This window comes from Typopeltis vanoorti, chromosome 4, assembly GCF_054136105.1.
Source record: "Typopeltis vanoorti isolate ZY-2024b chromosome 4, IOZ_Tvanoo_1.0, whole genome shotgun sequence".
In the NCBI taxonomy this organism is placed as follows: Eukaryota; Metazoa; Arthropoda; class Arachnida; order Uropygi; family Thelyphonidae; genus Typopeltis; species Typopeltis vanoorti.
In genome coordinates, this window is record NC_143552.1 from 124598554 (window position 1) to 124613408 (window position 14855).

Consider the following 14855-nt stretch of genomic DNA (forward strand, 5'->3'; position numbering starts at 1 on the left):
TTTTTTATTAAATTTCATAAGATTCTACAAAAAAACATATATATATATATGTATGTATCTTCTTTAATCCTTAACTGGTGATTGATGAGCAGGTTGACCTCTCAACTAATACACTTCCATTCTTGGCAGTCAGTGGAATCAACTTTAGCCATGTCAGTGGTCAGCCATTGTCCGTAAGTCATCCTTGACATGCCCAAGCCACGTTTTCCTCAGTGCTGCTCGCTGAACTCTTCAGTGGGCAAATCATTCACACCGGAGGAGTTTGTGAGGCAGCTGACTGGTGTTCATTCTGCAGCCGTGGCCAAACCACCACAGTCTGTGTTTTTGTATTTGTTCTTCGACAGCAGGTTGGTTGTTACATCTTGCCCAAATAGTCTCATTACAATGGCGATTGTGAAGCGAAATGAACCAGGATCTGTCACAGGCATTGCATTTGGAAGAATATTTCAACTTCAAGCTTGTTCATGTCTGATGCAGGCAGTCAAAATCTTTCTGCTCCATACGTGAGGATTGGCATCATCACTGTCTGGAAAAGGCAAATTTTGGTCTTGGTGGTGATGTTGACTCTCTTCCAGAGGCATCATTTGAGTGAGATCAAAGCTTATGTAGCCTGACCAATCCTACTGTCGATGTCAATAGTGGATGCCACTTTCTTCTCCTGCACGAGTGATCCCAGGTATATGAATTTATGGACCTGCTCAATTTGGACACCATTAAAATAAACATAGAAGTCAAATGCTGAAATGCTACGTCTGGTCCATTTTGCTTTATGGAGTTGAAACATGGACATTGAAGGTGATAACCACCAAGAAAATTGAAGCCCTTGAGATGTGGCTGTATAGAAGAATGCTAAAGATATCATGGACAGAAAAAATTACCATTGAAAATGTCTTAAAATCCACTGGACAGCAAAAGATCTCATACAAACAATCAAGAAATGAAAAACATATCTTGGCCACATCATGAGAAATGGCAAATAGCAACTTCTATAAACTATTTTGGTAGGAAGAATTGATGGCAAAATAGCTAGAGCATAGGTTCCCTAAGTGGGCGGTACCCCCCCCCCCCCTCCCAGTGGACGCTGAAGCCTTATGGGGGGGGAGGGGGCTATAGTGGGATCAGAAGCATTTGGGTGCAGTTTAGAGGTCGGTGGCTCTTTATAGAAGAAATTAATAATATATATTTAAAAATTAATTATTTTCGTGATTTTGCGATTAGATAATCATTTAAAATTTAAACATTGCATTTTAATTCATCTTATGCTCGTTTTACACGATCAATTTTTTTATCAATTTTCTATTTCAATTATTTAATCATTTGAAAATTTACCATGTCAGATAGAAATAGATGTCAATATTCTATGTCAATGAGAAAATAGAGCATGTATATATGTGTGTAATAGGTTATGTTTACAGTAGCAAATATATTCGTTATATTTCAAAATATATATAAAATATATACAACCACTTTTCTAATTGATTTGTACAAAAATAAACCCAATTTTATATAATTTAATATTACGAGTAAAAATAATAATGGCAAGAAAGAAATAAAAGCATAAATTTTAGTTAGCCTAGTTAGTACTAACTTATATTGCTAACTAGAGGGAAAAAACAAAGCAAATATTATTCAATACTTATTATACTGTTTTCTGTGGTTATGTTTTTTAGGTTTGTTGTTTATATCTAGTGTAATTATTTTATTTATAATTATTCGGACAATGTCGTGGTCGGATGGATGCGCTTGTGTGCAAAATAAAAAATTGAACGTCTCATACAGGATATTTTAACTTCTAATTTTTATATATTTAAAAAATTAATTATGTTATAATGGGGGGCGTTACAAAATTTGTCTTGCAAAGTGGGCAGTGACCCGAAAAAGTTTGGGAACCTATGATCTAGAGGAAGAAAAAGAATATCTTGGTTTGACAACATCAAGACGTGGACAGGAAAGTGCAGCTTACAATTGTTCAGATTAATGCAAGAACTCATTTTTTTTCACCAAGATGGTCGCTGACCTTCGATGGAAGATAGCACCATAAGAAGAAGAAGATAAACATAAGTCTGTGGCCATTACTTTGGTCTTGTCCACATTAATTCTTAGACCATATGGCTGGGTGATATGGGCAGTGTGGTAAAGGATGTCAGTAGCTTTTGCATCTGTGTCAGCAAATATGGCACTGAACTCCACATCTGCCCTCAAAAGCTTCTCTCATAATGATGTCGATCACAATGTTGAAAGGCAGAGAAGAAATGACATCTTCCTGACAGACTCCAGTTCGTACAGGAAATCCTCAGATAGCTTATTTTGAATCCATGCACTGCTGTAGAAACATTGTGTGATGCTTTGGAGTTTGATCTTCAGTGGCACATGCTCATTTTCTGACACCTTTCACAAGACAGGCCAATGAATGCTGTCGATAAAGACAATCACACTTCACTTCCCACATCTGATTCTTTCCAACATTAGTCAAATGACAAATATTTGATCAGCCCAATGCGACCTGAAACCTGCTTGTTTCTCATGGCTGGTCTGTTCACAATACTTCTGCACCCTTGCTTGTATAACCTTCATGAATACCTTGCCAATGATCGAAAGAAGGCTGATGCTGCGATAGTTCTTGCATTGCCGGCTGTTACCTTTCTTCAGGATCGGTATAACAATGGCTTTTTTTATCATTTGGATACATTCCGAGCACCAGATGCATATGAGAATGACATGGACCCACTGTAACCGGACATCTCTTGCTTTGATCGCTTCGGCAGTGACTTGATCCACTCTGGGCACTTTACCATTCCTCAATGATCTTATTGTGCTTTTCACTTCAACTGTTGAAGAATGGATTCTTTGGCAGGTCAATGGGTGACAGTTCAGGTGGTGCTCAGCAGGGGAGCTAACGAAAGTGCCATCTGCCTCCTTGATGTTGTCATTTATTGATTTAGTTTTATCATTCAGTCTCATGAGGATCTGATTTAGAGTCCAGTACTCATGCCTGGATGCTGCTGCTTCAGATCAGCTGTGACACCGTTCCAGTAGGCTTCACATTCTGCCTTTATCTTCTGTCTAACTTCTTTGTTCAATTGCTGTTTGAAGTCTGCATGCTTGACTTGTTTCTGTTTATTCATCAGAACCAAGGCACTCAACTGAAATCCTTGGTTGTGTCTGGCGGAAGATATGTGGACATAGGAACACTCTAGGATAGATGCTGATGACTCCTTCTCTTCCACATCTACATCATCCGATAGCTTGAGTACTTCAAATCTGTTCGATAAGGTAATTTGAAATTCCTGACATGGGCAATGTGGTATATGTGCTTTGTCCGCTGTAACCATAGTTGTAATTAGGTAGTGAGATAGTGGTTAGAACCACAGTCAGCCCCTCCCCCACACACACATACACCGTACGGACATCCTTAAGCAGCAGTCAGAATCGAGAACTGATCAAGATGTAGTCCAGGATGGCTGAATCCTGAATATACATACATACATGGGTGGTCTGAAAGGTTCACGACCATAGATGGCAACACTATCGGCAAGATTTTTTTTTTTTTTCTAAGTTGGTACATCTGTCGTAAGCACCATGTGAAATTGCAAGTCATTCTATCATGTAGTTTGTTTTATATAGCTGTCTGAAGCAAAAGTGTATCCCTTGAAATGGATAAAATTTGAGTGTTGTGCAGTTATAAAATTCTTTGTAATAGAAGGTTTAATGCCAAAAGAAATTCATTCGAAGTTCATAAAAGTTTTCAAAGGGCACTTCTCTCTTTCGTTTTCGACAATTAAGAAATCAGCTGCTGAGTTTAAACATGGCCATACCAGCCTGAAGATGATCCACGTGAAGGACGTTAAAAAAGTGCAACACCACCAGAAATCATTGATCAATTGGACGGTATGGTATGGTATTTATGGTATTGGACGGTATGGTATGGTATATATATATGACCAGCGAATCAAACTCCGCAAAATTGCTGAGACTATAGGCATTTCAAAAGAACGTGTAGGATATATTTTACATGAAGAATTTCAAATGAAAAAGCTTTGTGCAAGATGGGTGCCATGCCTGCTCACAGCAGATCCAAAACGCAATCACATTAAAATCTCTGAACATTGCTTGGAGCGTTTTAACAAGAACAAAACTGATTTTGGGCATCGATTTATTACTATGGATGAGACTTGGATTCACCATTACGCACCAGAATCCAAACAGCAGCCAGTTGGTTGTTCAGTGAAAGAAGACAGTCTGTTTCATCAGCAGGAAAGATCACGGCATCTGTGTTTTGGGATGCTAAAGGCCTTTTCTTTATTAATTATCTTGTAAAGGGTAAAACAATAACCCCAGAATATTATTCCGTTCTTTTAACCAGACTAGACAAAAAAAATTTATAAGAAAAGACTGTTTGCAGAAGAAAAAAATCATCTTTCATCAGGACAATGCACCCTGCCCACAAAGGTGTTTTTGCAATGGGAAAATTAAGTGATCTGGCCTATGAATTATTTGAACATCATTCACCCAATTCCCTAAATTTGACTCCATCTGACTTCTATCTCTTCCCGAAACTAAAACTCTTCCTCGTTGGTTAGTGTCTTTCTTCGAATCAAGCGGTGATTGCAGCTTTAGAGGGGTATTTTGCAGATCTTACTGAGAACCACTACAGGGATGGGATTATGGCGCTGGAGCATCACTGGAATAAATGTATTAGTCTTAAGGGAGATTATGTTGAAAATAAAAATATTTTGAAATTATAAATTTGTTTTTTCATGGTTAGGCTGAGAACTTTTCAGACCACCCTTCATAAAATATTGTTTCATAGTCAAGATGATCACCTCTCTTCTTGGAGTGACATTTTCTAATCTTCTCTGTCATGAACAGATCATATCAGTATTTCCCTCAGCCTTTTAAAATCTAGGCATCCTTTTCTGTTCTAGATACTAGTTTTCACACCATCTGTTTGTCTCTGTGTCATTGACAGGTTTTTTAATGGTGGACACTGTTCCAGTGAACTGATCTTCATTCTTTCACTTTCAGTTGAATCTTAAAATGTTAGCAGCTGCAGCTTTTCCAAATCCCTTTACTATCGAACTGCAAACACACCTAACTTGCTTCTTATTTTTTTCTCTTATTTCATCTGACTATTCAGTGGAACAGCCTTCCCTGCAAGGTATTACCTAAAAAAAAAAAAAATAAAAAAAAAATTCTAACTTTTCAAGAAAAATTTTAATAAAGCTTTTTTCCGATCATTATAGGTTGGAAAGAAGTTTCACACATGCAGATTGATATACTGTATTTACTCGAATATAACTCGCCCCCCTGATTTTACTTTACGAAAAATGAAATTAAAGTTTTGCATATACCTTGTGCATGCAAAAGAAATGTTTAAACACGTTCACGTCAGGACAATAGTAACTTGTCCCCCCTGCAGTAAACATCACGCTCTTGTTACTGAATAAGGTACAGAAACATTTGCAGTTTGTGTAATATATTTCTCAACAAATAGGGCAATTAGAGACAATTGGAATAAAAACGGCACTAACTAATGAATCGTATGTTTCCTCCCACAGAAACTATGCTTTATAGACTCAAGCAAAATGTATGTTACACTGGCAAACACAATATCTGACTAAAAACTATTGTCCAATTTTTCAGTTACATGAAATAAGTGTTTGATTGCTTTTGAAATTTTCGATGTCATTAAGACAGATCACAAAGGTTAACTTCAAATAAAATACTACCACGAATTGAAGCATGCCAGCTTGACGTGGAACTGGTATGCAAACAAGCAGCAATAAAATTCAACTGAAGTGTTGGAACATTGTGTGAGTTGAGCTTGTGACATGGAAGTGGTACACAAACGGTAATGAGAAGTTCTGTTGGAACGATAAATTAGTTTTAACAGAACTTGTTAAAACTAAGAAATATATAGTGTGAATGTTGTTATGGCAGTATCAGATATGGAATTTGGGTGAAGTAAATTAGCATTTGAACTTAACAATTGTCAGCTTGCCTTTGTCCTTGGTTTGTGCATGACCTTTTGTTAATGCCATACCAATCATATGCATGCCTTCATAGCTGCTCTATCTCTACCAGCCTACCACTGCTATCTGTTTTTCACGCTCTGCTTTCACTTCTCATTAGCCATTTGTGAAGGGTTGGTGATGACTTTGATGAGTTGCACAAGATTTCATTGCTGTTTCCAGCCTCAAGAGGCTGGAAGCAACAATAGTCAGTAGGAGATTCTTGATATGTCACATCCATTTTCAGTTTTTGCCTGAAAAGTTTAGTTTCCAAAATCCCTGCATATATCTCACACCATGATTTTTATAGCTTTAGTTTTGGAAAAAGTGAGTTATATTCAAGTAAATACAGTACTTCACTTCACCTTTGTTCTTAGCATCTAAAATTAAAGGCAAAAACAAGTTCTAATCTTCACTTTGGGAAGTTGGTTGTCACACATCATATAAAGCTTTTCGTTCATTAAATTAAATACTGAGTATTTTAATACCAGTGAGTTTAAAATAGTTATTTATGAAAGTTTTTTTTTTCAACCAAATTAATAGTCAGAAGGATCTTTGCTTGCAAGCAAGAATGATATATAGTTCATTCTGTCATTACTGTGATAGAATATTGTTTTCAAAAAATATTTTTAAGTATTTGATCATTTCCAAAAAAAAGTTTCTAATATTAATACCTTGTTGTTTTTCTTCCTTCCCTTTCTCTCTGCTTAATGGGTTTCCACCTTTATCAGCATGGGCAATGAGTGGATAAAGAGTGGATCATGATTGTCTGAAAACAAAACTAAAAAAAAAATATCCTGTTGGCCAGAACTGTGCAACAAATGTATTGGATGGAATCTAAAATGAAAACAGGTTTTTAATGGAAACAAATGCCATTTTATTTCACGTAATTGTTCTTTCATTATTACCCAAATGAATATTTTTTTAATTAATGTCTTTAATGGAAACAAATGCCATTTATCTGTGTAGTCTTAATAATTTATGTATAGTTTTCTTTATAGTAGTTGATTATGCTATTGCACATTTTTTATATAATGCTAATAAATGTGGATTTGTTTCCATTATCATAGACAAAAACATTCAGATGTATACTTGTGAATACTGGTTATGCCTAAATATAGCAAGCATCAAAGCAGCTATTGTACTTTTATTTCATCATTATAATTTTTTTTTTTTTTTTTTTGCAGATTTTCATTTTTTTTCTTTCACTTTAATTTTGCATTTATTTTTCTTTATTTTTTATTTTATCTTTTCTTTCAGTTTATTCTGTTACAAGCAAGAACATGTGAATATCAAGTTAGAGATATACTACTTGGGTTCAACTGCTGATTTTTTTTTTTTTTCTCAACTTTTATTATTTTGTATTGTGTTGACATAAAATAGTTCTAATTTTCATTCAGACATTTTAAACGAAATCTAATTTTCCTCCTATTTCAATAAGAATGCATGAAAAACTCAGTTGTTATATTCAGAGTAGTGCACCAGTGTAATTTTTAGGCATACATATGCAAGAATGATAATTGGAGTCGTGCAATTTGATTTAAGGCTGTTAACTTTTATAGACATGAGAAAAATGCCTTATAAAGCAGTAATCCTACTTATGAGCAAAAGTTAAATCAGGACATATTTGTTAAAAAAAAAAAAAAAAAAAAAAAAGTATATTTTACCTCCATTCAGCATGTAAGTTCTTTCCACAAACTTCATGTTATTTCAGTTTAAAAGATTTAGTGATTTACTATATTATTGAAATTGCATATATTTTATGGACAAAACTAAAAACATCATTAATACAATATTAGGTTTTTTGGGGCAACTACTGAAAATGTTTAATATTCTTCATCTTGATGTGTGTATGTGTGTGTGTGTGTGTGTGCTAAGGGTTATATATATATATATATATCAGTGTGTGTATATATATAAACACATAATAGTAATAGAAACATGAAACTTCCCACCCATGGAAATATATTTGAAGGGCAACATGCTTCTGATAAGCTGGTTTGAAGTTATTATATATTTCCTGTTTAGGTAGTTTGAGTAAATAGCTACAAGAAAAAATGCTCTTGTTACTCCAAAATAGTAAACTACCTAAAGAAAAGTATATATATGTGCATAGCATTTCTGTAAAGCTTTATTTCCTTTCTGTAAGCCAATTAGTTATGACTTCTGCAGCATGCTTAATATCATTCATCACTGAATTTTCCATTTAAATTTGAAGATTAAATAAAATAATCATATTGAAGATAAAAGATTCACCTAGTAATCATTTGATATTATTTATAAACTCTGAAACATTGCATTTTATTTTGTAGATAAAACAGAATAGGAGGAGAGTAAGATTATATAGAAAATGGGAAAGTGAGGATATTAAGCTTTTGTGCTGTTCTTTCAAGTATAATTGTTTGTGCTCTTTTAATATTGGCTTGTAAAAATATGGCACATAATTAAATGTTACCATAAAAACAAAATATTTGAATATTTCTTGATAAGACAGAACTAGAAAGTTTACGAAATCTTGAAATATTTCAGTGACATTATCTTTGACTTTTCTGTTAACTTCTTTTGTATTTTATTCCACTCCCCTTCACTTTAAAAAAGTTTAGGGAGATAATCTGCATTAAATGAACTTTATTATCAAGTTTGGTGTAGTTGGATAAATATTGAATTCTGCCATTTAAAGTATTGCATATTGGGAACCATTTTTATAAATTTAAACTGAAAGTCATAACTGTTAGTCAACTAAGACCGATAGAAAGAAAAAAAATGTAATTGAAGTTGCATCTTGGATTTTTTTTTTTTTTTAAATATCTCGGCTTTGTAAAGCTTCAGTAATTTTTAATTCTTTTGCTCAAAAAATGATACTCCAACATATTTATGGATTATCTGTGTCATGCTATATCAGGAATTATAATTGTCACTTCAACACTTAAAATCAAGTCAAATAGTAAATATAGATAATAGAAATTTTCATTTATGTGAAATTCACTTGATAAAGAGTTACCATTGTGTTTTTTAATCTTGCTTTCACTAACTTTCAAATGAGTGGAGTTTATGCTTCAAATGCAATGTGTTCAAAATATTATGGTGATTTGAATTCCATCAACTTAGTTGGATATTGTCTTTCATCATAGATCTGTTTTACTGTGTATTCAGTCACTAATCCATCAAAAGCAAATCAAATTGTATATATGTATGTGTAGCCTTAAAAAAATACTGTTTAATATTGTCTTTAATACCAGTTTTAATAGGGCAGCTGAATATTGCAGTGAACTTAAAATGACACATTTCACTCCCTCTTGGCCAATTGATATGTTTATATTTCAAGCAATAACAAAATGTTCATGAAGAGCACAAACTATGCAATCATTTGAATTGAAATCAAGTTGCCATATTGTTTTCAAGCTTCAAAAATCTATTTTGGACCACTGTTTATGTGTTATCAACATAGATGTTTATCTAGAAAAGGTTTTTCCTTCCCCCCCCCCCTTTTTTTTTTTCTCTTAATTCCTGAATAACTTTTAACTTCAATATGATTGTTTTGTACAGTGCTTTTTGCTACATATGAATTTTTCAAATACTGATAATGTATTTTGAAACCTACTAAAATAGGTAGCTGTATTTTTGTTGGTAATGCCAGTACATTGGTTTTTGAAAGTTTTTATATTTTTGTCTTTTTTTTTTTTTTTTTTGGTATGTTTCAAGCTACTTCATAGCTATTTATGGCACTTGAAAACTTATTGGAATTAGTTGTGCCTTCTCTGGATTCATAAGAAGAAAAAAAAATACTAGTTTATATGTGGATATTTGTGTGTTGTGTGTGCTAATGTAAAATGTTCCACTGTTGCCGTAAAATCCCCTTGCAAAAATCATAAAGTATGCATTTTGTTGACATTCCTTTCTGGTATTTTCTTGACATTGGGAGTAGGGATGGGAAAAAAAAGTTGTAATTTTCATGTGTGCATATAATCTTGTGAAGTATACAACGAATATTAAGTATAAAAAAAATTTGCATTGCCTTGACCAGCTAATACCATATCTTATTTCCAACTTGGAAAATATCTGCCTATATTTGGGTAGCTATAGGTAACACACACAGAGTATTTAGCAGTTTTATATAGTTTGGCTAATTCGAGGTTAAAGGTGTTTTATTTTGATGATCGTGTCACCAAATGATGATTTATCTAGTTATATAATAAGATGTAATGTATGACTCAAAGGAGGACATTCTGAAAGCAACAGATGTGGGTGTGCTGCTTAAATTGTAGCACATGTCTAATATCCACCTGTTCCAGTGATTCAGTGTATGTGATATAGCAGATATATGGACTGTGTTGCATTCTTTACATGTTATAAAATGTAATTATTTCAAATTGATGTACAGATTTTGTGGTGTTTTCGTTTTAGGCACTGTTCTTTTGTTGTAGTTAGTGAAAGTTGTTTATATATTAAAATTGTTTATTTTCTGTAATGCAAAATGTTTTTTTTTCATGAATGCTTAAATGTTTGATTTCCCCCTACCTACTGGGATATACAGGGTTCTCAGTGTTTTCAATGAAATTTGCAATACTTTCTTACTCAAAGCAGGTTTATGTTCTGAATATGAATAATCGGTGATTTCTTGGAAGAAACATATAGATGGTATATTCACAAGATCTCCCCTCCCCCCCAAAAGTTTTTTTTTTTTTTTTAAAGCAAATCCCTGGGTGTTTTAATATCTGAATATGGTCCAATAGTTTATAGAGGGAAAAAAAATTAGGTTCAGGATATTCATCTTAAAGCAACTATTATAAAATTTCGGATATCTTTTAGAGTACACGTTTCTAAGAATGAAAGTTCCGTGCATAATTAGAAATATGTGATTTCTATTTTAAAGAAAAACATCCATATTAAACAGTTACCTTAATTTCAAAGGAATTTATTAAAGTAGTATTATATTTGGTGTGCAAAATATTAGAATATTAAAATTTGCTCTAGTAGCACACATTCATATATATATATATATATATATCAATAATTTTTCAGTAATAATTGTATATAGACCCGGTGAAATTATGAGAACATATTTATGTATCAGTATAATCAACTTGACTATTTTTGGGTTGGAGGAATCCATCTTAAAGAAAAATACATATGTATCTTCTATATTTAGCTTCTACAAATTTGTTTGTTATGCTCTTAATTATAGATTTAAAATTTTCAGCACTCTCCCAGAAAGCAAATTTAGAATTTCACTATAGTAGATCTCAGTAAATTGCCAAATTGGTCTATTTTTTATATGAAGATAAATTTTATCAGCTTAATTTTTGTAGAATTCATTATCACAGTTTGAACTGATAATTTAAAATGCTAGATTAGGTGGATTTGGAAAATTAGCAATTTGTGATATATCCCAGAGATTTTAATAGGTTGCTCCCAGAAGTTTTAATTGCAGTAGTTCAAAGGAAACGTTCAGAAATATTTGGACTGGGCTTATTTTCATAAATGATTTCTTTATGGAATTTTCATAGTTGTGTGTACATATGAGGGGGGAAAAACGTGTGATAAAACTTCTTAACATTTCCTGTCTGAAGGCAATTTTATCTTTTACCGCATTGTAATACCGACATTAAGCTTAATTCTTAATTTTAAGTGTTCAGTCTGAGAACCCTGTAGAAATAAAAATTAAATGAATTTTTTTAAAAAATGGTGTTAAAATGGTCTTGGCGGTGTGTATGTACTTGATTTCTTTGGCCGGTGCTATAAAATTATTCCTCTAGAGGATATTTTGTTTCCTTCATCATTCATACATGAAAAAGTGAATTTAGATATAAGAACCAAATTTTTAAAATGTTATTGAAATTGTAGATATATATATTCTGCTTTAAATGTTTCCTAATTATAGTTGTATATGATTAAAAATTCCATCACAACATAGTAAATACACATCACATTTAAATATATTTAATCTACCTGTAAGTATTTGTGGTATACAATAGAATGTGGGAAATAAAGAGCTCCATGAATTTTGCTTTGGGTTCATTCTTTACCACATCCTTGTTTGAAATTAATGGGAACTCATCTAAATCTACCTTTTTACATGCTGGGAATTTGCACTGCTGAGAACATTTGTGGCTTAACAGTTTGTAGGTACTTCACATATGTAATGTAATATGAGTTCATAATTTCAGTTATGTTATACAAAGTGATTCAATAAAAAGAATCAGGTAACTGAAAAATATCAACAGAATTACTGCCAATAAAAAAAAAGTATTTTGTGAGCTAACAAACTGAATTATGGAGTTTTCACTAACAGATGCATCAAGGAGTGGTACTCTTAATTATGCAGTTATTACAGTTCTGCTGCTTTCCAGGAAATATGTTGTGCACTGCATTGTTCAGCAGTATCCTTTTTTGCTCACTAAATATTTTGTAGTATGTCTAGTCTGATATAATCTTAAGCAACAACTACTGTCCAATGTAATAACTTAACAACTATCACCTGTACATTATACACAGTGTTCTTTATGTATATTTGCAAAAATCTTTTAGTAGCCAGATGTCTGTGGGTCTTTTAGAAGGCAATGCAGTGGAACTTGCTCTCCTATTCCATCTGCCAGGAACCTGCATATTCATGAATTCAAAAGAATTCAAGAATATGCAAGTACTCTTTCATGAAAATTTTCTGTGTCATAAATTAACAAATTAACTGCAATGTGAGTTGTATTTAACTCATGCTAGTTTTGAGCATGGGGCCTCATGAAGCATATATAACTCGCACGTCTCTTTACCTTGGGAGCTGCTGGTGCGCAGGAAGTTCACATGCCATGCTGTAAACATACATGTAATGTGATGGGTGCTCCCCCCTCCCCCCCATAAAACCCTACAGTCCTTGAAAATCTTGTTGATGTTCTTATTGTTACAATTAATATTGACAATTTTACTTGTAAAAACGGGGATCAAATGAATAGAAGTCGATAAAGTTGGCTTTTCTATTTATTTTTACCTAAATTTTACACTTTAGCCTGACAAGTAAAGGAAAACACTTATGAACTATTTTTCAAGTTTTCACATTACTTTTTTATTGATGTATATGTTTTAGGAAAAAGTTGTAGGTGTCCTCCCACGATGAGTCTTTGGACTCCTTGGAGGTATCAGGAATAATAATAAAAAGTACACAATACATTTGCTGCATTTCCATCCTGTCTGTTTACATCTTTTCATAGCATATTCACGTCCTTTGTCAGCTTGTTTTTTCATAGCACACAAGTACATCATCTTTATTAGAAAGGATCGTTTTGTTTTTGAAAATTTTATTCTATTTTCGTAATAAAACTCCGTGGCCCCAAGGAAAAATTTTTTTTTTCTAGTGTGGCAGTCAATGTGTTAAATAAGCTATAAATTAAAATACATTAGGAATGTTAGGGTTGCAGCTGAAAACTTGAAAGAGATCGGTTGCTACCGTGTCTTAACATAGGGTTGAAGCAGCCCAGACTAAAAATAAAAGGCATTAATGGATTCTAGTTGGAAATTTATTTTGTTTTCTAACATGCAAGAGGAAAGTAAAAAAAAAACAACCTGCAGTTATGTAAATAGAAGCACCCTGAGGATGTAAGAATATACATTTCTCAAACATCACTAAGCTATACTGCGGTATTTAGAAGTGTAAGAATCTTTCCAGATTCAAAGGAGTGCTGTGCATTTGATACTTTACATAAAATCCTATAAAAATAAACGGAAAGAAGCAAAAGTAAATATTCAGTATGACCATGTGACTAAGACTACAGCAAAAGAACTAGTGCAGTTCTGTGGTGTATCCAGTCCTGCTAAATATATGAAAATTGCACAAAACTTGATCCCACAAAAATCAAAACTTCATGCTGACCAAAAACAGACTTTTCTTCACTGTTCACTAGTTTTCATCAAGGATTGTCATTCTGATTAGATGAAGCATTCCTACAAGGAATTGCATTAATCCAAGTAGAACACCATAGTGCTGTCAGAAGATTGATGGACTTGGTGGGGACATAGATTTCAAGCCAGACGAAAGGACTATCGCCTAGTATTTTTATTAATTTGGAGAACAAATCTGGCCTCATTTGGAGTTGGAATTATCCAGTTTAACAATTTTCATCTCTAATCCATATCAACAAGCTACAGACATTTAAGAATGAGTTCATCGGTTTCTCAATTCACTTCCTTTGCATAACTGCAGAAGTGGCACAGATTTTGTACATGAGATTTTTACATGCTTTTTAAGAAACTACAACTGTCATCTGTAATGATTGTTCACTGTTATCTGCTGCTCACTACTGTATAGAATTTCAAGAGGTAAATTTAAGAATTGATCATATGTCAGAGGTCTTCAACGCATGGCCCGCAGAGCTCTTTGCCGTGGCCTGTCGGCCATTTTGAAAAAAAAAAAAAAAAACTACTTAACATTGAAACGCGATTAAATAATTGCGATGAAGCCTGCGGGCTACTAAGCTATACTGCGGTATTTAGAATTGTAAGATGCTTTCCAGATACAAAGGAATGCTATTCATTTGATACTTGACATAAAATCCTATAAAAATAAACATTAAATAGATGTGCTTCTTCAGCCATTACCAGCGCCGAGTGGTACTTAAGTACTAGTACCAACGTCGCAGGTAGATGGCTGAAGCAGCAGTAGTTAGTGTGCTGTCTATTTCCTTCCAGATCTCGAAGGTTCTCAATACTTCGTTATTTTCTTATAAATACGAGAGGATCTCATCCACAGTCAGTCGTGAACAGTGTGATATTCGTGTATAAGCACATGCAGATTCGTCGTGGCAGCCATAGCCTATTGTGGTTTTATATTGCTAGATTTTTTTACTTAGTGTGATG

At 33.3% G+C, this 14855-nt stretch overlaps 1 protein-coding gene across 2 annotated transcripts in view; it reads left to right on the forward strand.

Annotated features, from left to right (window-relative positions):
* The window catches only part of LOC150107655 (vesicle-associated membrane protein 3-like), a 112599-nt gene extending 100581 nt beyond the window's left edge, over window positions 1–12018 (forward strand). For both annotated transcript variants that reach the window (XM_090391987.1, XM_090391986.1), the window contains exon 6: window positions 7272–12018. In XM_090391987.1, coding sequence (XP_090248113.1) covers window positions 7272–7300 — 29 coding nt within the window. In that variant the 3' untranslated portion in view covers window positions 7301–12018. The remainder of the gene's footprint in view (window positions 1–7271) is intronic.
* The last annotated feature ends 2837 nt before the right edge of the window (window positions 12019–14855 follow it).